The sequence below is a fragment of the Mustela erminea genome, chromosome 14 (assembly GCF_009829155.1).
Source record: "Mustela erminea isolate mMusErm1 chromosome 14, mMusErm1.Pri, whole genome shotgun sequence".
NCBI classification, from domain to species: Eukaryota; Metazoa; Chordata; class Mammalia; order Carnivora; family Mustelidae; genus Mustela; species Mustela erminea.
This window is the reverse complement of record NC_045627.1, coordinates 59,949,545-59,965,645: the sequence shown is the minus strand read 5'-3', so window position 1 is coordinate 59,965,645 and position 16,101 is coordinate 59,949,545. Positions and strand designations below refer to the sequence as shown.

Genomic DNA, 16,101 nt, shown 5'->3' with positions numbered 1-16,101 from the left:
CTCTTTTCTGTCATCCTCTCCTTACTTCCTTCCACCTGCCCATCCCTGACCCCAGGGATGGTTCTTGGCAGAAGGCATTAGACGGGCTGACCCAGGGCTTCCTGCACAGCGAGCTCCATCTCCTGCGATGTCACGGGGAGGGGGCATGGAGTCAGTGCAGGCCATTCTGCTTCGTAGTAATTAGAGGAACTCAGAGAGATTTTTCACTTCACTGTAGCCAAGCACAACTATAAAACAAAATGTCTCCACTGCTCATATCCATCTCTGGAAGGCTCTTTGCTGGGAACTCTAGAGAGAATAAAAGCCCAAAGAAGGGGCAGGACTGTGGCAGGGCACCTTTTTCCCTTCGTGGTGTGGGTCAAGGCTCTTCAGTGGCAGCAGGGGCGGGGTGGGGTGTGGCGGGGTGGGCGGCTTCCAGTGTGTCCCTCTGAAAGTCCCATTCCACAGACCGTGCCAGGGCCGTCTGTAACCACCCCGATGGACCCCTTCCTCCCGTCTCCATACCCCTCGCTTCCCCCCCTTCCTCCACCTGCACACACTGTGCACACACGTGCACACAGCCACATCCCACTTTCTCTCCAGCCTACCCGAACGATTTCATTATTTGGACACCAGAGTGTCCTTGTCCTCTGCATTTCATTCCTCTTTGTATATCCCTTGTGATTATTTTCCTCCTCTCTTCTTTATGCTGACTCTTGTACCTTTTTGCTTCTTTCCTTTGTTTTCCTCTCTCTCCTTTTCTTTTTAAGTTTGCCAGTCACAGCAAGCTCATCGTGCCGGCCCCCTCATCCCTGCCCCACCCCCACCGAGCCCTGTCCCCGGAGATGCACGCTGTCACCTCTGAGTGGATCTCCCTGACTGTTGGGGTCCCAGGCAGGCGGCCTCTGGCCCTGACCCCACCCCTGCCTCCTCTTCCAGAAACTTCTGTCTATAACACGGACCCCCTCTCCTCATGGGCAAGACCGGGTTCCTCTCTCTCTCTCAGCCTTCCCCATTCGAGCTGGTCCGATCGATCCGCCCCACGCTCGCTGGCTGCCCCGCTGGCCCTTCCTTCCTCCCACAAAGCTGCCTCCTTGGCACCCGGAGCTCCCACCTTCCTTCACGTCAATGGGGACAGTGGTGTCCACATGCCACCCCCAGGTGTCCACCCAGATAGCTTCCCGCAGCTGCTGCCGGGGAGCTCTGATAGGGTCATCTCGGAGCTCAGCAACGCCTTTAGCAGCCAGGGTAAGCGGCAGCCGAGGCGAGAAGAGCGCGGACAGTGTGAGAGGAGAGCAGAGCGGGAGGCAGGTGAGCGATACCCCGGAGCACCCAGGATCTCTAAGAAGAGCTGCTTGAGACCTTCAGACGTGGTCAGGTGCCTGAGCGCGGACCAGAGACTCTCAGACCTCCGTGCGCCCGAGGAGAGCCGGCCCGGCAAGCCCCCGGGTAGCCCTTTTCCGGGAAGGGAGGCTGAGCAGACAGAGCTGCATAGAGGTGGCGAGCAGGCCGAGAGGAGGGCCGCTCGGAGTGCTGGGAGCCAGGTAGGCCTGCAGCATGACCGCGGGTGCCTTGGCATCTCAGTTGGCAGGGTGGGCTGGACGTCTCACCCGTGGCCCGTCTTCCGTGGCCCCATGGATGCCAATGAGAGCCCTTCGCTTGCCTTGGGGGCAGAAATAGTACCCAGGAGGGAACGGAGGGGCCACTGATTAAAGTGCCAGGCTGGGGACACTTGGAGGTAAAGGACAGTCCGCACTGGCCTCTTGAGGGGATTCAGAAGTCACTCCCCCTTTGGCCGCCTCCTGGCCCAGTGCCAAAGCTTCACGAGAAGGAAAGCCTTCCTCTCATCCATTCACGCCTTGGAGACTTTCCTCTGTTTGTTCTAACACAGCTGAGAACACCAGGCTTCAGTTTGGCTCCGTGTGGTTTGGTTTTGTGTGAGCTGCACTTTGTCTCCGTAACCCCTGGCGCACTGCCGGCGCCCAGCTCTGTCAGGTCTTCGTCCTGTCTCGTGTTCGTGTGGGAGCACAGGGCTTTTGTTCGCTGACGAACAAATGCATTTGGGTCCTGAGGAGATGGATGCAGGCCCAGCGCTGGGACCCCAGCAGGGACAGGGTCCTTGAATGGACACCCCAGGGTTTTAGGTGACTGTCCCATTTTCTCTCTGGGTCAGCTACAACGATTTCAAGGACCAAAGTGGCTTTAGGGTGTTTTGAGGGCTAAAAAATTAGGGATGGGGATGAGGATGAACTTGGCAGTTAGATCATGATTCCAGAGCTACTTCTGGAACTGAGAACATTCTAGAATGCCTTCAGTAGCAGATGGAATTCTTGAAGACGCCTCGTTTGTTGTTTACTGTGTATAATACCCCCAGTACACTATGCTTGATCCTCAGACCTGAAACTGTGAAGTTTCATTTAGTCACTCAACAAATATTTATTTGAGGCCTGTAGACACCAAGATCACATTCCGTGGGAAAGCGGGATCTATCTGTGGGATAGTGTTAAATAATCAGTCTAGCCAGCCACAGTTTTCTACTTGCAAAGTAGAGGTAAAAGTGGTCTCTTCTTCATAGGGTCTTCATAGGGCAGTTGTAAGGACTAAATGAGCTAAGCACGGTGCCCAGCCTGTAGGAGGGGTCCCTTAAGTGGATTGTTTCTCCCACACTGAGCGAAATGAGGACCATTTCTCCTGTTCCCACTCTGTTCTTTTCCCTGACCCAGGGAAAAGAGCAGAACCTGGGGCAGGCCTTGCCTGGTCCCAGAGAAGGTACTCCTGGAATGTGTGTTCCAGGAGGAAGAGAAGGGTGCGTCCCACCAAGCAAAGAGCAGTTGGTTGGGGAGAGATGGCGAAGGGGCTTGCTGAGAAGAATTCAGTGTCTCTGACGGGAACAGTTCTGTAAACATCCCAAGTCAGCCCACGGTGCCTGGAGACCTGGTTTACTGTCGGCTGTGAGTCAGCACAGCTCGATCCAGGGGCCAGCCTGTACAGGAAGTGTGCATAGTGCGGGAACTCTGGGCCAGTCGGGGGGTATATACTTCCCGCTTCCTAACGGAGGATGGGAGAGGGCAGGGGTGGGGTGGGTAGCTGGCAACATGGAAAGATGGACCTGTTGAAAATGGTTTTCCTTTCTTGGTGGGCCTCCAGAACCCAAGTGTACCACTTCCTGTCCCCACCCTTCCCCGTCCTCTTCCAGCGCCAGCCCCTTCTCTGTGGGTGTGTCCGGCCCTGACCCCAGCCTGGCTCCCTGCTGAGAGCTGGAAGGTTGTGTGAGAAGGGCCCCTGCCCCCAAACCTCCCACCCGGCCCCTCTACTTTAGCCTCCTGTGACTGGGAACCGGAGCCAACCACTCACAAAAGGGGGACCAGCAGAAGCTCCCTGCCCCTTGAGGCCCTCTTGGGATGATAGAGCTAAAGATGGAAAGGACTTCAGGGACAACTGTTCCTTGGTGGCCTGTCAGCTTGCTAGGGCCTCGGGCTGTGTCACTTATTTGTATAAATGCATTCCAGACCAGCGTGCTTGATCCGGAAAATCGCCAGTCACTGTTCTCCTTGCTGTGGGGAACTGAACCAAAGTTCAGTTTTATGATAGTTGTTAGGAAGCTCGGCTGAACATCTGGCCAGTAAGTGGAGGGAGTTCAGCGGAGTACCTTAAATGAAAAGGCATTCTGCAATGTTACGACCCTTTCTTCTTTCATTGCTCATGTATCGAAGGCCTCGTGTGATCTGACCATTTAGACAGCAAGCCGGCTTTGCCTTCCACAACCTCCCTGCTGGTTTGCCTGGATAATCCCCAGCTGCCCTTCACTTCTCCCCTTAGATGTTACTTCTTCCAGAAGCCTTTCCTGACAGCTTCCCCCTGCCCCTGCAAAACTGGATTAAGTGCCCGGATTTTGTGTGTCCCCAGCTCTGGCACCTGATTTGGGGTATCTCAGTTTTGTTGTCTTCTTACCTTCACTGGTCTGTGTCACCATTAGAGTGATAGCGCCCTAAGGTCAGGGACCATGACACATGACATATAGAAGGTACTCAATAAATAGAAGTACTTGTTGAGTGAAAGAGAAGATAAAAAAGTGATGGACCCCAGTTAAAGCTATGTATGATCTCCATTGTGGGGAAGGGGAAGATAAGATAATGCTCTCAAGGGTGCCTGGGTGGCTCAGCGGACTAAAGCCTCTGCCTTTGGCTCAGGTCGTGGTCCCAGGGTCCTGGGATCGAGCCCCACATCGGGCTCTCTGCTTGGCAGGGAGCGTGCTTTCCCCACCCCCCCACTCTTTCTCTCTCTGCCTGCCTCTCTGCCTACTTGTGATCTCTGTCTGTCAAATGAGTAAATGAAATCTTTAAAAAAAAAAAAAAAAAGATAATGCTCACAAATCATTATAATGCGGACAGGGAAGGAGAGTCAGGTAGTTCAGCCTAAATGTTCAGGATAAGGAGAAGTAATAAGCAAGAGGAGGGAGAAGGTAGAAGTCTGGTAGACTTTGGAAAGAAAAGTGGCATTTGACGTTGGACTTCAAGGATAGGGACGTTTATAAGCAAATACCAAGAGGGTGTCATTTAAGGCAAGCAAATAACCCAGCCAAGACAGGTGGGAACATGAGAGGGGGTGTGTGAGATTTGAGCTTTGAGTGAGGCTTAGGGTGTCCACAGGCGGATGGAAGGGGGGCGTCCAGGGAAGGGGCTGGGAGCAGAGCTGGAAAGCACGTGGACACCCACTGGCAGCATCTAGTCACTTTCCTCACGGTCACGTGCCTCCTGTGAATCCGTTGTCAGACTTCCCTGTTTGGTGCTAAGTCCCTGCATGGCTGCTTCCTTCCCCCTTCATCACCTCTCCAGTCCAGCCCCACCCCTGCCACCCCCAGCTCTGGGGGTGGATGAACACTTGTGAAAGCTTTGGCTTTTCACGCCTTTGTAGACTCCCAAACTGAAATCACATTGGGTCAGTTGCTCACGTTTTTAGGTGTGTGTCCTTTGGACAGCGGAAGCGATGAATAAAGGGCAGGGGGTGTTTCGGGGAACCACGGTGTAGTGGGGAGAGCACTGTGTCGGAAGTCGGGAACCCTGGGCCCTGGCCCAGTGCTGCCGGTGGCCTGCTGTGTGTCTTTGGATGAATCACTTCCCTTCTCTGGAAGCTTCCTCATCCATAAACAAAAGATTTAGACAAGAGAACTGAAGGTCTTTTTAGCATTGTTGTTCTATGATTAGCTAAAAATCCTGTGTGACTGAAGGGGGAGAAAAGAACAAATTCAAAATTTTAAGTAAGGAGTTTATTGTAGACCTTCACAACTGAAAAATGAAAAGTTTTCCCCTTCATTTGGGGGGTGTACTAGGACAAAAATATACATATAGACAAAACACCCAAGAGTTCAGAATTATCCACCAAATTCTTGGATTCTGTGTGGTGTCATTTTGGCCAAGAAGATTTAGGATGATCAAGACCATGAAGGGGAGGATCATCTTACAAATCTTCAGTCATTAGAATCATCAGCTATTTGCTGAACTTTCCCCAGAGAGAGGCACCGTTTGCTGACTGGCATCCAGCCTTGGTTTTTAAGAGTTCCTACAATGAGCTTGAGAGATCCTCATAGAATTTCTGAATTAAAAAGAATCATTTCAGATCCTCTACTCCAGTGACTCAGACTTTTCTGGGTCACAGAACCTTTGAGAATGTGAGGTGAGCTGTGGACTGTGGGCCAGTAGTCTGGGGACAATGAGGGGCGTGCACACACAGTTCTGCTTCAAGTTTCAGGAGATCCACCCCGAGTCCATCCGAGTTTCCTGGGAGTCTGTTAAGAGCCCCTAGTCTATTCTACTTTTATTGTGAGATGAGAAAAGTGACAAAATTTTCACGATATGCGTTTGGGTCCCAAAGGGAAGGAAGCCAGTCAACGAGAGAAATCAGTATTTGGGAAAGCCGTGTGCCCTCAAAGCAGCTGAGAAGCACAGATAAACTACTTCACAGCCTCAGAGAAAGGCGAGCAGAGAATGCAGCTCAGGTGATGACAGAAACAGGCTTTGGCGGATTCAGAGGGGATGCCCCTTACTATGTGGTAGCCAGCTTTGTTCCCAGAAAGATAAGAACAGAGACATAGGCCTGCTTTGAGCGTGGAAATTAAGGAAATCAGAAGTGGTAAGATACCCAGCTGAAAATGGGAAGCATTCTCCTTTGCCTCACCTGGAAGGGAAATCTTTAAATGTGTTCGGACGGTGGTTAACGAAGAGTGGGATGGAGAGGGGCGCTGGCTGCAGTTCCAAAAATAACCAGCAGGTGTTCTCTCAACACCTGAGGTCGGAAACTAAGACCTAAAGTTGAAGTGTCCACCCCTCCAAAGGTGTAAGGAGCCATGGCAGATAGCGATAGCAACCGTCATGCCTGCTACAGAGGACCTCCTGAGCTGACCTCCTGGTCAGTGACCTCTCCAGCTACTCTGATGGGTCCCTCAGGCAGAGCACAAGCACGGAGCATCAGGGTGGAGTGGGGTGTACAGGACCCGGGGTCTGAGAGCTCGGGGTTCACATCCGGTCTCCTCAGTTCCCAGCTCACACATGTTGTAGTTTCATAGGGTGAGGTAACTATGGACCACCCTGCTGAGTTACGAGGATGAAATGAGAGGCAGTGGAGACTTAACACCTGGCACAGATCCTGTCCCTGGGACTCTGTAAGTACCCGTTACGTGATATCAAGGTAACAGGGAAAAGACAGAGAAGCAGCGTGCTGTATCCTCCTTACCCCATTCCACTTAAGAGAGGAAGATGGCGGGGCAGGGAGGAGGAGAAAGTAGAAGATGGAAGACTCCTCCCACTCTGTGCTCCACAAATCCAGAATTTAGAAAACGTAAAATTTGCATTCTGTAACTTAGTGCTTCTCCCTGTTCTCTCTCACCTTGTATCAAGGTGTCCTCTTGCAAAGCTTTTGCTTCTTCATCTTTGAATACACATTTGCCATTTCTCCTCTGATTGCTTTAGGAGGGAAAGAGACCACACACTGTAGACCATGACAAGAAGGCTGAGCATTTGAGTTTGGTGTTGTCATCAGATTCGAGTGATGACAAAGGGATGTGTTCTCTGTGGAGCAAAGGGACTGTATCTAGGTGGGGAACAGTTGGACCGATTGGTTGTAATTTTGTTTTATGTTTAAGCTGGGATCTTTTTCTTAATGAGCTCAAGGAGAACTTGGTCCTGTTGTGAGGGTCCTGTGGAAGTGTTCTAGAAAGCCAGGACCCTGAATCAGTCAGGCCTCTGGCTCCTCTGGCCAAGTTTGCCTGTGGTGTTCCCAGAGCTTTGCATCAACCACCATGCAGGGCAACCCCTTAGCCCCCACACTGCCAGAGGAAGCCCTCCGTCCATATCTGGAGGCTGCGTCAGAAGCCCTCTACCCGGTCCTCAGGGGGCCGTGTGAGGTGCCTCCATCCTTAAGCCTGGTCAGACCCCCACTCCCAGACCCTAGCTCCCAGTTCATAGGATGCATGCCCTTTGACCTTTATGCGAGAACCTCAGAGCCAAAAAGGATGTTTATGTAAATCATGTCCAATCCTCTTATTTTACTAAGAATTTGAAATCCAAAGAAATTCCACATTTTGCTCCAAAGACTATGAATTAGTTTTGTAGCCTGGCCTGGAACCCAGATTTCCTTATACCCAGTTTGGTCTCCCCTGAGAGGCCAGTGTAGGTCACCAGAAAGAGAGGTGGGGTGGGGTCTGAGCAGATGACAGGGTAGGTGTGTGCAGTGGGTTGAGGAATGTTGTCTCTGAGTGACTGGGACTAGGGGCCGGGGGGTGGGGAGGCGGATGGAGGAACAGGAGCGCGGAAGGAACCTGTGATGCTTCCGGGGACGTGGACCACTCTGAGGCTGAGGTCCTTAGTCTTGTTCACATCTCCAGGACTTCCTGCTGTTTTTTATCCTATGGAGAGTTTATTTAGGATTTCAAGGCTTTGGCACACACCCAAAGCTGGACAAGAACCTTGCTAACTCCTTGTGAGCACCAGGTATTTGTGGATCCAGAGGGAGTAATAGCTCAAGGGAGGCTGGGTCAGACTCCTGGGGGTCTTCTGTGAACAGCAGATAGAAAGGCAACTGAGCAAGGCTTCCTGCAGGACTGCTCACTTGGGGAGAATAAAACCAGCAGTCCAGGCCAAGGGGGGCAGTTTGTGAGTGTGTGTGCAAATACAGACGCAAAACAGTTTCCAGATCAACAACTAACCCTGCTTGCTGTCGGAGGGGTTGGGGGGGCTGGAGTGCAGCTTGTGTGTGTTGGGGGTGGAGGGCTGATGGCTGTTTTTCTAAACATGTGGGGGGAAAAAAAAAACAAAACTCGAATATATCTCCAAGAGTTTGAAATGTGCTTGGCATAGGATAATGCTCTCTTTATTCTTAATCTTGGCTGAGGTCGTAATTAGAATTTTGTCTACTTTTTTTAGGCTTATGTACAGGCAGGGGAGGGTTCAGAGCCTCACTATCCAGTAGGAATATAATGTGAATCATGTATGTAATTTAAAGTTTCCTGGTAGTAAAATGGAGTAAGTGAAATTAATTTTAACAATGTATTTCATTTAGCCCAACATAGCTACTGTAGTATTTAAACTATTAATGTAATTATATAGTAGTATATAATCTGTCTAATTATTAGTAATATAGTTTACAGTCTACATTTTGTGCTAAGTTTTTGAAATCCAGTTTATATTTTTACACTTGCAGCACATTTCATACTGGCCACATCTCAAGTGTTATTGGCTACCATATTAGCGTAGGTTCAGAGGAAAAGATCTATAAAGCTGTACACAGTTAGAAATGGGGGCGGGGGAGGTACACCTGGGTGGCTCAGTTGGTTAAGTGTCTGCCTTCGGCTCAGGTCATGACCCTGGGGTCCTGGGATCAAACCCCGCTTCGTGCTCGGGAGCCTGCCTCTCCCTCTCCCTCTGTTGCTCCCCCTGCTCATGCTCACTCTCTCTCTAAAATGAAATAAAATAAAATAAGATAAAATAAAATAAAATAGGAAATGGGGCCCGGGAAAGAAAAATAAATAGCTAAAGAAAAAAATCTGAAAGTAAGTGGCCTTCAAAGCGAAGGGCAAATCCCTGCCTCGGATATCAGTGGTCTCCATCTCTCCTGAGGGTTCACATTGCCACACACACCCCCAATCAAAAACTGGTCTCTATCCCAACTACATGATATGTTTGATTTAAATGTAAGGAATGTGTTTCAAACAGGGAGAAGTTGAACCTTAGGTAATAGGATAAATGTTTATCTTGCTCTTGTCCTTTCTTCCCCAAACTGTGGGTAAGGAGTCCAATAGGAGTCATCATCCTTACCTCTCAGGGATGACTGAAGTTCGTACTAGATGTCAACTTTGTCTAGATGTGAAGGCAATGATAGCGGTTATCCTCTGATTTGCATATGACCTGAAACCAAGGAAGGTATTAGCTGGGTCAGTATCCCTTCCAGTACTGTGCATCCTTAAGTTAAGGACTGGACCGTATCTGTTACCACACACTGTACCTTTTACATAAAGAAAAAGTATTCAGGAAGAGAAGTGACCTATTGTCACAAAGGGCAGAAGCTAGGTGTTGCTACAGTCTTAGCTGTCCCAGCGGGACTCAAGAAGAAAGTGGTGTATGTCACTTAGACACCGAGCACTCAGTATGCAGTGGCTTTGTCCCCTTGTGCAAACTTCATGCTTCCTTGAGCCTTAAAAGTCCTTTTCCACCTTCTCTAAGTCAAAGGGTTAATGTAAAAGTCAGATGAGGTCATGGATCTCTATGTGCTTTGAAAGCTGGGGGTGTGTGTTTGTTTTTAAGTGCTTTGCAAAAAAGGGCTAGTAAAATATTCGGGTCCTTTTTAACATACCTGATGTACCAAACCTCTCTGAAGCACCAAATATTTGCTTGATGATCAAGTCTAGTCATTCCTTGGAGATTAAGTTCACTGAAAGATGCTACAGGGCTTCTGTAAGCTTTGACCACCATGTATAGAGATGGTCCACATCCTCTTTCTGTTCTGCATTTGACCTGAGGTCATTAGGCCACAGACACAGTTTGGAAATATTTTGGTTATTATGAGAACTTTCATTTTCATGAGGTGTGACCCACATTCAACAGTCTTGGCACATTCTAATCAAAGAATCTCAGTGAAGGATAATTAAGGTCCCCTATAGCCTTACTCTCCCAGATTGATCTGTGGACCAGCATCAGAGGCATCATCAGCAAAAATGTAAGAGTCTTGAGGGCATGTTCTGGAATGACATGGGGTGTGATATAACTGATGAATCATGACCTCTACCTCTGAAACTAATAATACACTATATGTTAATTAATTGAATTTAAATAAAACTAAAATAAAAATTTTAAAATGTAGGGCGCCTGGGTGGCTCAGTTGGTTAAGCGACTGCCTTCGGCTCAGGTCATGATCCCGGAGTCCCAGGATCGAGTCCCACATCGGGCTCCCGGCTCCATGGGGTGTCTGCTTCTCCCTCTGACCTTCTCCCCTCTCATGCTCTCTCTCACTCTCTCTCTCAAATAAATAAATAAAAAATCTTTAAAAAAAAAAAAAATTTTTAAGTGTAGTCTCAGGATGCACCCCAGGTGTGTCCACTCAGACTCTGCCTGTTAACAGGGCTCCAAGCTGATAGCAGCACACACAGAGGGTTGAGAAGCCATCCCCCCAACAGCATCCCATCGAGTGATAGCACAGTGGCTGGGATTGACTGCTCCTTTCCTCTTCAGTCAGCCCTTCTACTGGACAGCTCGAACTTCTAGAGTTTTCCCTCCTGTTAAAATCCTCCTGTCAGAGTACATTTCCTTCTTCCGCCCTGTTAAAGCCCGCATAGCAAGTGCTTGGAAATAGTTACTTTGGCAATGACCTGAGATCAAGGAAGGGATTACACAGAAGCCTTGATCCAGAGGCTGGATGGGTGGTGATTGGGGCCACACAAGGTCACCTGGCAAAGACCAGCAGGTCCTGAGATGTTAGAGAAGGACCCTGAAAAGGACTCTGGCAGGTTTGGCTCCTCCTTTACTCCTGCCAGAGTCCAGGGTTTAAAGGATTGGCATCTTGAAGAAGTTTAGAGAACTTGAAGAGGTTTCCCAAAAGGACGGGAATACAGAAGTGATGTCTGGGGTGGCATTCGGTCCTGTGAGACATGCTAAAGGATAAGGCCATTTACAGCGGAATTAAACATGAGGGGATGGTGTGGTGCACACGAGGGCCAGCCCAGCAGCTTGAGCTCTTGCTAGCTGTATGGCATTGGGGCATGCCCCAAACTCCCCCTCCCCCAGCATCAGCTTCCTGGGTTTTAAAATCAAACAGAATTATAAACCCTGTGCCTATCTCCAGGGTTTCTGTGGGACTCATGGAAAATAATACCTGTGAGCACTCTTAATGACGTGAGAAATGGTCTAAGGATGAAAGATCCAGTGGGACAGTAGATGAATCCAGAAGACAAATCTACCACTGACTTGCTGTGTGACCTCAGGGGAGGCCCTGGGCCTCTCTGTGAATCAAGTGGGTCATATATAGAAGATCTGAGTGTCCTCCTAGAAGGCCCCAAGTTACCAGGGCTTGTTGCTATTGGTACATGTTACCTAGAGGGTTTTTCCAAGAAGCATGGCTTTTCAAATACCTATTTAGAGAGATTTCTTAGAGCTTGGAATTGAATCCTTTCTCAGGGAGATGATTCCAGACACTCTTCCTGGCCTATCCTGTGGGAGACCCACTTTAAAAATGGGTCTGCCTGGCCATATTCGCACCTACATTTCCATGTCAGCAGGTGGTAGCTGAGCCGGTGGGTGAAGAGTGATGGTTTCATTTCTGCAGCTGTGTCAGGACACCCAGTCCTATTTCTGGAAGCAAACTCTGCCCTGTAAGATATCTGAACTCCTACCTGGCTGGAGGGTGTCCTGTGCAGACTTCTCCAGGGCAACAGTCTTGTCTGATACTTCAGATATCACCAAGGAGTTTATCAGAAGCATTTCTGATTGTTTTCATAAGTATGCAGATGTGGCATACCTGTTAGTTTTATGAGCCTGCGTTGCCAGCGGAGGCTTCCAGTCAGCAAGATAACTGAAACTGGCTTGGGTGCAGCGCCCCCTCTGCAGATGCTTGCCAGTTGAGAGCAAAAGGACCAGTGTGTGTGTCTGTGGAGGCTCATAACTGTTCCCTAAGGCAGCCCTTCTGTGTCTCTCTCCTGCCGGTCTGGGGACCCTGTGTTCATGCTCAGCTCACTGTGCTCATATCCCTAACCTCCCATTCCAGTGCCTGGATGCTTGCTTCTAATTCCGTACATTGCATTTTCTCCTGTGCGCCCACCGTGTTGTCATGGAAACTCGATGGCCATAGGCCATGAGTCTTCTGCGTCATCGAGTGTGATGGTGTGGTACATGTATTTGCTCACACTTTTATTTTGAATCCGTTCCAATGTGACATCTGCTAAAATGTCTCCCTTATGATTTGCTTGGTGATCACAGCCTTCTCATCATTCATTGAGAGCAGGACCTGATCTCACAGAATCTGAAAAGAGCTATGTGGTAAGATGCCTGTTGAATAAGACCGTAGCTTTCCTAAAGAGAATCCTTACTGACTTCTAGAGTCTCAGCTGGAGTAATGCCTGGCTAACTCGTAGAGCCATTATTTGCGAGAGTTGTATGGCTCTTGTCCCAGAGGGAAATGTTAGGCCCACCCCTTCCCTCTCAGAGAGCAGAGGAATTTAGAGACAATATCTGTACTCTGCCTACATGTGGGATGAAAGTAATGGTTAGTGCATGATCGGGGAATTCATACTTGCATTTCTATCCTGAAATTATTCCATTTGTGACAGTTGCTCACTAATTATAGGCTTTTATGCTGCTGCCTTTTTTTTAATATTCATACTAAATTCCAAATTCTTCTGTATCTTACCTGTTTTTTCCATGCTTTACACCTGGATCCCTCCTGCACTCCACTACTGGAATATCTATTTTTTTTAACCTGGATCTTCAACTCTGTTGTTTCCCTGGACTTATGTGCTTCGTCTGGAATGTTACATCTCTTCCTCTCTCTTTTTTTTGTTTTTTGTTTTTTTGTTTTTTGTCCCCATGTTGACTGTTTATGGGGGTTTCTGGATATCGGGGCCACTCACAGGAAGCAGTTTGCAATGAGATCATAAACATTGCCGAAAAATCTGTTCATTACTGCAGCACTGTCTCTCATCCCCTTGACTTTCATCACAAGGTATCCCCTTCTGACAATAAATCATCTTTAATCATTTCTCAGCAACCTCAAGCCCAGCAGCGAAGAGTCACCCCAGATAGGAGTCAAACCTCACAAGATTTGTAAGTACACCTAAACTTCCTTTCTCATGTTTTTAGTAGACTGTTGGCTTTAAAGAATGGGTCATTGACCAAGTATGGTATGGGCAGCTATCTGGGGAAATGAACGAGTCACCCCAAGCTTCTCTGAGGATTTCTAGTTGAGGCCATGTTTCCCATCAGCCAACACGAAACAGGTGCTGGGCTGGTAACTAAAGGAGGTCACAGACTGCTGAAAGATAGAGACCAGGAAAGAATGAACTGCCATCCAGGGGCAAATGAGGACAATGGTGACTGACTTCAGTCCTAGTATTGTGGGAATATAGAGGAAAGAGTTATTCGTTCTGCCTAAAGGAATAGAGTTGATCTACTCATTAAAAAAAAAAAAAAAATCATGGAGTATCTCCTGTGCTGTAAGCATATAAGGGTCAACTCCATTCCCAGAAGAAGAGAGATTTGGAATGAGCATTGAAAGACACATCGAAGGAGCCCCTGGCTGGCTCAGTCAGTAGAGCATGCAACTTAATTTCAGGGTCGTGAGCTCAAGCCCCATGTGGATGTAGAGCTTACAGAAAGAAAGAGGAGGGGGGGGCGAGGAAAGAAAAGAAGACAAACTGGATTTGAGAGCTGGAACAGGGAGGTTAAAGGTCTTCCCAGATGAGGAAACCATACATGCAAAGACCCAGGGTAGATGGTGTGTTTGGGGACCTCGGAGAAGGGCCATATGGGGAAAGGACTCAACGGAACAGCACCCTAAGCATCATGAGGCCCATCCAAAATTAGAGCTGATTGGGTGACCCAAGCAGTGAGGCTGTGGGACCTTGGCCCACCTGTCTCTGCTTTGTGGGAGTGAGGATAGAGAAGCAGGTATCCAGAGTCAGCTCCCAGAGCTGAGGTTAGCAAGGCAGCCGTCATGGAAGTAGAAGAGGAAGATGAGGCATTCTGAGGAGTCCAAGTTGGATGGACACAGCAGGCAAGTATGGAAACATCAAAAATGTATTCACTTTCCAACTGAAAGCTACCTGCAACTCTTCGTGCCTCGTTGCAGACCTTCTTTCTGGTAGACAGAGGCATCTACTGATTATACATACACTTGGATAAATGTATAAAATTAAGTGGTCCCTTTGTTTTAGCAGAGGAAAAAGAACCTCTCCTTCCCGGGGACTGGCTCCTCTTCCTCGTTTCTAGTCTCATTTGTTCACTCACTGGAATTCGCTGGCATCTACTGGAAATGGTAGCTATTTGGCTCATTTGCAGAGTTTTGCCCGCTACTGTAGTGTTTCAGAAGAGTAATACACAGAATCGTGAAGATACTTCTTAAGGAATAATGAAAACAAACTTTTCCATGTCAGATTTCATCACAAGTAGGGCCAGCATCCTCCAGTGAGCTGTTGTCAGGACAGACGGAACAGCACAGACCAGATTGCCTTAGGCCAACTAACAAGTGAATAAAAATCTTACTCCCAGACATCACTGGGATAGAAAGAAAGCAAAAAGCTTTCAAGAATTTTGGAAAAGGGACATCACATTTAAAAACAATTAACAAGGGGCACCTGGCTGGCTCAGTCAGAAGAGAGTTCAGCTCTTGATCTCGGGGTCAAGGGTATAGAGATTATTTAAATGAATAAATAAAAACTTTTAGGGGCACCTGGTGGCCTGGACAGTTAAGTGTCTGGCATGATCCCAGGGTCCTGGGATCCAGCCCCGCGTCAGACTTCCTGCTCAGCAGGAAGCCTGCTTCTCCCTCTCCCACTCCCACTGCTTGTGTTTGTTCCCTCTCTCATTATCTCTCTCTGTCAAGTAAATTAAAAAAAAAAATCTTAAAAACTTTAAAACAGGGGCATGGGTGGCTCAGTGGGTTAAAGCCTCTGCCTTGGGCTCAGGTCGTGATCTCCGGGTCCTGGACTCGAGCCCCACATCAGGCTCTCTGCTCAGCGGGGAGCCTGCTTCCTCCTCTCTCTCTGCCTGCTTGTGATCTCTGTCTGTCAAATAAATAAAATCTTAAAAAAAAAAAACTTTAAAAAATAAAAACAATGAAATATGTATTAGCATATTAAGAAACTCAAGGTAAGCAATTGGAATGTACTTTTTATATCTTTATATCAATACACCTATACATATACATATATATGTATATATATAGAAAAAATTTTTTATGCTCTCCAATGTTTATAACCAGAATATTGTGTCTATCTCTGGACCTAAGTTACTTCTTCTTCTCTCTCTTTTTTTTTTTAAACTTCTGATTGTCCCTGGTAATCTACATACATTCTCCTTTGTCCCTGGTAATCTACATACATTCTCCTATGTTAACAAAAAGAAAAAACTTTGGTTAACTTTAAAGAGGGGGCATCTGTGATGAGTGGGTGGCTCAGTGGGTTAAACCCTCTGCTTTTGGCTCAGGTCATGATCCCAGCCCGCATCTGGCTCTCTGCCTACCCCGCTGCCTGCCTCTCTGCCTATTTGTGATCTCTGTCAAGTAAATAAATAAAATCATATTAAAAAAAAAATAGAGGGGGAGTCTATTGGACACCTGAGTGGCTCAGTGGGTTAAGCCTCTGCCTTCAGCTCAAGTCATGGTCTCAGGGTCCTGGGATCAAGCCCCGCATCGGGCTCTCTGCTCAGCAGGAAGCCTGCTTCCCGCCCCCACCCCCACCCACCTTTCTGCCTGCTTGTGATCTCTGTCAAATAAATAAAATCTCTAAAAAAAATAATACAGTGGCAGGATCTAAACAAAATGTTTAGCTCTGGTAACTAAAGGAAACTCAATAAAAGGACTTGTCATAATCTTACTCATCAGAGGCTCCCCATCCCTAGCAATCTTCATTTCCTTATTCTATGCTGC

The 16,101-nt window shown here is 48.1% G+C and overlaps 1 protein-coding gene across 1 annotated transcript in view; it reads left to right on the top strand.

The window, feature by feature from the left end:
* SORBS1 (sorbin and SH3 domain containing 1) overlaps positions 1-16,101 on the top strand; it is a 227,277-nt gene that overhangs the window by 204,440 nt on the left and 6,736 nt on the right. Inside the window, 2 exon segments of the mRNA XM_032313382.1 lie at positions 750-1,523; positions 13,222-13,280. Of these exon segments, the coding sequence (XP_032169273.1) occupies positions 750-1,523; positions 13,222-13,280 (833 nt within the window).